The 6,606-nt window shown below is 43.6% G+C and overlaps 1 protein-coding gene across 1 annotated transcript; it reads left to right on the plus strand.

Annotated features, from left to right (window-relative positions):
• Positions 1-1,276: 1,276 nt before the first annotated feature.
• On the plus strand, positions 1,277-6,406 carry LOC130160222 (keratin, type I cytoskeletal 19-like). Its single transcript, XM_056362533.1, has 8 exons — positions 1,277-1,765; positions 2,657-2,739; positions 3,312-3,468; positions 3,897-4,058; positions 4,508-4,633; positions 4,810-5,036; positions 5,540-5,670; positions 6,235-6,406. Exons 1-8 carry the CDS (start codon positions 1,277-1,279, stop codon positions 6,258-6,260), a joined length of 1,401 nt encoding a protein of 466 aa, XP_056218508.1. The 3' UTR covers positions 6,261-6,406.
• Positions 6,407-6,606: the final 200 nt, after the last annotated feature.

Consider the following 6,606-nt stretch of genomic DNA (forward strand, 5'->3'; position numbering starts at 1 on the left):
TTGTTCCCTGGTGAAGCAGGCTTGGAGAATTTCTTACAGTGACGGGTTCATTTCAGAAAGCTCTCTTGCTCAATGGCCAGTAGAAACAGTTTCTCTCTAGAGAGAAGGCCATTGCTTTTGAGTCTTAGCAAAACATCTCATGAAAACGAGCTTAGCCTGAATTTTGATGTCAGGAGAGTGAAAGGATTCTTACTTTTATTTTCTCTGCCTAGTTAAGATTTGGTGATATTAGTGACAGAGAATAACCTGTAGTTTGTACTCAACCCATCTTCCCCAAGCCAGTGTAGAACTGGATGGGGCAATGATTGCTCTGCCAGATGAAGCAGCAAGTCTGTCTTTGCATTTCCTAGGACAGTAGTCCCAAACCTCTCATTAGAATGCAGCACATATGGACAGAGAAACTGGCCACAGGATGGCCATAGGATGTTTCCACTCCTGTTCGCTGTTTCAAAACACCCACCCTATCCACAATGATGAAAACTGCAGAAATATCTTTCACTGAACAACAGGAAATATTTAAGGTACTTTTACCTTACTTTATGCTTTCCACATAAAGAAACAAATCCTTTGTGAATTACTGGAGAGCCATGATCATATATGAAACCCCTTTCACCTACGTCCATTAAGAGATCACTCCACGGTCTCAGTTGTCTTGTAGAAGTGTGTTCTGCATTTGTCATTTTGCCAGTGGAGAGACTTAAAGATTAATCTCTGTGTCTCTGATCTTTCCACAGAGTTCTTACATCATTCCTCATACATCAGTTGAGAGTCAAACTTCGTACTTATTCTTTCTTTTTCATCTTACATATTCCAACATCAGCACCTTGCATGAAAACTGCTTATTCAACTCAAAATAAAATGAAAATAAATTAATGAGAGATAAAGAGCTCTTTGATGCAATAACCTTTAATGATTTCTTCCTGGTATATAATTTAGGACAGTGTTTTTCCTGGCTTAATGTTGTAAAGTTTGCATCATAAACAAAAAGCTGATGATTCATAAAACATTATTGCTAATGTATTTTTGAAATTAGCAAGAGACATGTAAAGTATCTTCCTTGTCTACCAGGATTCTTGAAAGGAAACTTCCCTTTGAGAAATTATTCTTGGCACCAATGGCTAGAGTAGCCAGCCTTATGGGAAGAAGAAACAGTGGTGACACCCACTGTGGAAGGTATAAATAGAGTTTCGCCACAACGGACAACTCGCAGTCTGATTTAATATCAAGCTGTGCATCTTGCTTTGGGCTTCTGCTTGCATTTCCAACTGCTGTCGCCATGAGTTGCAACATTAAGGAGACTATTACTGTGTCTAGCAAAGGCAGGAGCAGTGGTGGCAGCTGTATCATTGGTGGTGGTGGTGGAGCACGGATTTCTTCCTATACGATAGGCAGTGGCAGAGGTTTTTCTGGAAGGAGTTACTGCGGTGGAGTGAATTATGGAGGGGGTCTGAGTGTTGGTAGCTTGGCTGGTGGGAGCTATGGAGGTGGCAACTGCTATGGCAATGGCCTTGGTTTTGGCCTTGGAGGTGGTGTGGTTGTTGGTGGTCTTGGTGGCGACTGTTTGCTTTCATCCTGCGATGAGAAGGTCACCATGCAAAATCTCAATGACCGCCTGGCTTCCTATCTGGACAAGGTGAAGTGCTTGGAGAAGGAAAATGCTGAACTGGAATGCAGAATCAGAGAGTGGTATGCTACACAGGGCCTCTCCTGCGAGCCCCGGGACTACAGCTGCTATTACAAAGAAATTGAAGATCTTCAGAATCAGGTAATGCCCTTTTTCAGTTGTTCCTCCCTTATTGAAAGCTTATTTCTGAATTTGTATTTAGAAGCTACTGCAATTGTTAGATGTAACTTTGGTGCTGCTAAATGTCTTTGCAAACATAACTTTTGGCAAGTTCCTCTACGACATTGTTGCGTGTGGGTGCATATCACAGGTGCATGCTGCAAGGTGACACAGGTGGGATCATACCCCCAAAAAAGGGAAAAGGGTGCTTTGTTGCACTCTGTTTTGACTATACAATTATTAATATTACCAAGTGTGCTCTGAGGAAATGTAGTGGTGTCAGCCCAGCAGGAAAAGCAAAGCAAAGAGAACTATAGGACAAGGGCAAAACATACATATCAAACGCTGTGTCAAGTGAAACATTATAAATTCTAGGTGAGAAAAGCTGAGTATTTGAAATCGTTTGCCACAGTGGCACAAACAGCTTGATACTAATATATCTGCAATGAAAATTATGGCTGATCTTAAGGCTTAAAGATACCTTCCAACCATTTTCCCTGGAGATCCTTAAGCTTGAAGCCTGGAACACACCAGCTTGAATATCAGTTGAGATTTAATATCTTAAGGAAGTTTCTTTAGGTTCACTTCTTTGTGAAGCATCTTTGGAACTTGCCCTCAGATCCTGAAACTGAAAAGTCCCATCTCACAACTCCTTAACTCCCAGCCCCTGCACAGTTGACCTCTTTTCTTTACTGACTGTGAGTTAAGGAGGCAAAACTATCTCCTGCAACTGCTCTGCTCAAGGAACAAGATTACTTAAGTAACAGAAAAAGGAAATTATGAAGAGTTACTACCTAACTGCAATCTAGAGAGACCTATGGAGCACAACAGCTGAGAGAAATGAGGCATGTCTCATGGTCTGCTCTTTTCCAGATTGTCTGTGCAACCATTGATAACAACAAGATCATTCTCGACATTGATAACAGCAGGATGGCTGCTGACGACTTCCGTGTGAAGTGAGTGCCCCTCTGTGTAGCTGAACCCCATCACCTCCTCCCTGCTCCTTTACATCTTACTTGTGGAGTCTCAGTGCACTAATTACAGAGACTTCAGACAAGTCTTACTACACCACTGCCTTAGGAGAGGATGGAGTGATGAAAGGCATTTTGCTCTTGGTCACCAGCACTCCCTTAATTAGTATTCTTGGGTAAAACATTTGGCAACAGTGTTTGTTGGTGCGGGCTGGGGACCCACATTGCAGGGAGCGGTCCTTAGTGGTATAGCTGGCACACTTCCATCACAGACCGGTGCGGATTGGGATCAGCAAAACAGAAACGCAGCTGAATAAGTGATACCAAACATACAGTGATATCGAACATATAGTGATCAGGAGCAGGAAAAAAAAATGGGTGAGGAAGAAAAGTTTTCACATAACAGACAGCGCAGGGCAGAAATCCAATGCACAGTGCGTTCAGCTTAGACAACAAAATACGGTTTAGAGCAGGTAGTTGGGAAAGGAGATCTTTGCACAAACGGAGCGCGTGTGAGATGTTAACCGTTCTGAATTTCTGCTTTCTTGTACAACCAGGTACGAGACAGAGCTGGCCCTGCGCCAGAGCGTGGAGGCTGACATTAATGGTTTACGCCAAGTCCTGGATCAGCTGACTCTGTGCAGGTCTGACCTGGAGGCACAGCTGGAGTCACTGCGGGAGGAGCTCTGCTGCCTGAAGAAGAACCACGAGGAGGTAGGGTCCTGCCATTTCCCTAGCAGCACCACGGCCCTGACATAAAACTGCCTACATGAATGTGCTCTAAATTTAGAAGTAAAGACTCACCATTTTCCTGGCACAGCTTTCCCATCAAACACTCCTGCGGTTCAGACCTTTCTGCCTCGTGGGTGGCACAGGAGCCTTGGCAGAGAGGCGGCTGCTGCTCTTGGGGCTATGCTGGCTCTGGGAGTGCCAGCGTGGGGTGAAAGTGCCGCTAGTTCCAGTGGAAGAGAAATTACCCAGCAGATTTGTTGGGGAAAACACTTGCACCATCTTCCAGTGCTTTTTACCACCATAGCCAGGAAGCAACCCTTGCAGGGAGTGCTGTTCTCAGCCACCGAGCTCTGCTCTTCTATGCTGTCTTTCAAAAGACAGTACGCATCTGATCTGGGTTGTATTTCCAGGAGATGAACTGCCTGAGAAAACAATCAACTGGAGACGTGAGCGTGGAGGTCAATGCCTGCCCTGGACCAGATCTCAGGCAAATCTTGGAGGATTTGAGATGCCAGTATGAAACACTGATAGCGCGCAACCGCAAGGAAGTTGAGGATTGGTATGAGTGCAAGGTAAGCGACACAGTCCTGCTGTGAAACCAACTGACATGCACATTTCAGGGCACAGGAGCATTTCAGAAAACAGGCATGGAGAAAATAAGCAGTTCTTCCCTTACAGTGAAGCCTGAGATCAGTGCTCATTATACCTTGTGTTCCACAGCCTGTCTGACCAGTTTGTTATGTCCCATCTGGAACAGCAGCGTTTGCCACAAGGCCTTCTGGTGTGTTGTTGGAACTGAGATGTTCCACGTTTGGATTAAAGAGACTTAATAGCCATGAGGTTAATGCGATTTGTAAAACAGCAAACAGTTGAAGCTGGCGGTTAACGCCCAGTGCACAGAGAACTCACCCTGTTCACTTTTCTCCTTGCCAGCTATTTACTGTATACTGTTTCTGTAAAAGCAAGTCCAATTTATACAGATATTCTCTGAGGCTCTTCATTCTCAATTGGTGATTTTCAGATTGAGGAGGTGAATCGGGAGGTTATTACAAGCGGTCAGGAGGTAGAGACGTGCAACAACCAGGTTACTGAACTGAGACGCCAATTGCAAGCCCTGGAAATCGATCTCCAAGCTCAGCTCAGCCAGGTGGGTGGTGAGCTTACAGCTCTGACACGGTTACTGCTGGATTTCTTAGCATGAACAGCCAGACCTACCAATCAGCATGGTGGTGGTCAATAGCTCTTTCCTTTTTGGATTGGAAATAATAAAACCCAGAGTGACACTTAAATGAATGTCACTTCTTTGGTTGTCTTGTTTATCAGAGAAATAATTTGGAATCCTCTCTGGCTGAGACTGAGTGCCAGTACAACACCCTCCTCGGTGAGCTACAGAACCAGATCACATGCGTGGAGCAGCAATTGGCTGAAATAAGAGCGGAAATAGAGTGCCAGAACCAAGAATACAAGACCTTACTGGATGTCAAGTGCCGTTTGGAGCAGGAGATTCAGACCTACCGGTGCTTGTTGGAAGGAGGACAGCAGGACCTTATGTATGTACATCTCTAAATACACTAGAGAATAAATGAAAATACCAAGGATCTGTATTGCAGCTTGGGAATCCAACATACTCTTTGGTCCATCTTAATGCTTTCTTTGAGATGAAGAAATTGCCTCATGAGCAACTTTACTGTGATGAACATTCAAATCTGAACTAAATGTCACTCCTTAGGATCTGCAAAGCAGAGAAACTAAATCTATCAACTGCTAGTTACAACATTGTAACTACTTGTATTATGTCAGCACTCCTAACAATCTCTGTTCTATAGAAAGATGGACAAGAACTGTCAAAATAGGAATTGATTGCAACGCTCCACATTGCATTTACATGCCAAAGGGGAGCACAAATGCAAAGCAACTCTGAAAAAAGAAGGCAATGACAAATACTCTAGTCCCTACGAAAGGCATAGCTTGAGTCTTTGTGTCATGTAGTCAGTTAGCAGTGTCATGTGAAGTTCTAAAATTCCCTATTTCTCTCACAAATTGATCCCACTAGTCATGGAGGAGGAATCGGCGTCGGAACTGGTGTAGGAGGAGGAGTCATTAGGACAAGCCACACCTATACTACAACTTCATCTTCCCATTGCCAGCCCCAAGTCCCACCCTGCAAGACTGGAGATATACAAGGTAAGAGTTGTGTTTTCATCAAAGGAAAACTTTTTTTCAGTTTGTTCCTTTCTAATAAGGCCCTGAGACAACACGCTTTTCTAGGACATGTTATTGGTATCTTTGCAGAGTTACTAAGCTACTGGTGTGATCTGTTACAATGGATCCACCTGAAGTGCAAAACTGGCTGTGTCACTAGTATGTTTAAAGAGAGCTCTGACTGAGTACAGCGTTGGAGAAAGCAAAGGAGAGACAAGGGGGAGCAGTAGAACTAAGGAGAAAGTTCAGGAAATGAGGCATAGAGAAAAGATCTGGAAGTAGAAGTAAAGATGACAGCCAAACAAAGCTTAGCGAAAGAGTCTGTAAGGAGTGAAAAGAAGAACAAGTCTGTAACTTGACAATTGCAAATTCCCATTAAAACACAAGTATTTAGGGGATTTCTGGAGTTTCCTGAGCTGTCTGCCAACTGTTCTTGCTTAACAGAGTGTATTCTTAAAATAAGGGCACTACACAGACCAAATTTTTGTTATTTGAAGGATTTTATCTCTGTTCCAATCAAATAATGCTGCTATATTTTTTCTCCAGTGACCTGCAGAAGAATTTGTGATTAAGGAGGAATGGACTAGAAGATGACGTACAGAGAAACCCACAGACAAAACAAGAACACTCCATGTTCACTGCATGCCTCTATGCAGAGATAGTAGAAGTAACTCAGTGATGCTTTGCTATGTACCTAAAGGGGCTCTTGGGAGCCCCCTTTTTCTCTGTTCTGCTATTCTGTTCTGTAATGCTGTAATCTCTAGAAATTACTTGAGTTAGTCAGGATCACTAATGTACCTGCTGGTGAAAACATTTCTCTAATAAAACTTTGCTTCTGCCTGATGCAATCAAGAAACCTGTGTCTGGAAACTGAGTTCCTTTAGCAAACCAGTCGCTGACGCAGGGGCAAACCACAAC

This window comes from Falco biarmicus, chromosome 17, assembly GCF_023638135.1.
Source record: "Falco biarmicus isolate bFalBia1 chromosome 17, bFalBia1.pri, whole genome shotgun sequence".
In the NCBI taxonomy this organism is placed as follows: Eukaryota; Metazoa; Chordata; class Aves; order Falconiformes; family Falconidae; genus Falco; species Falco biarmicus.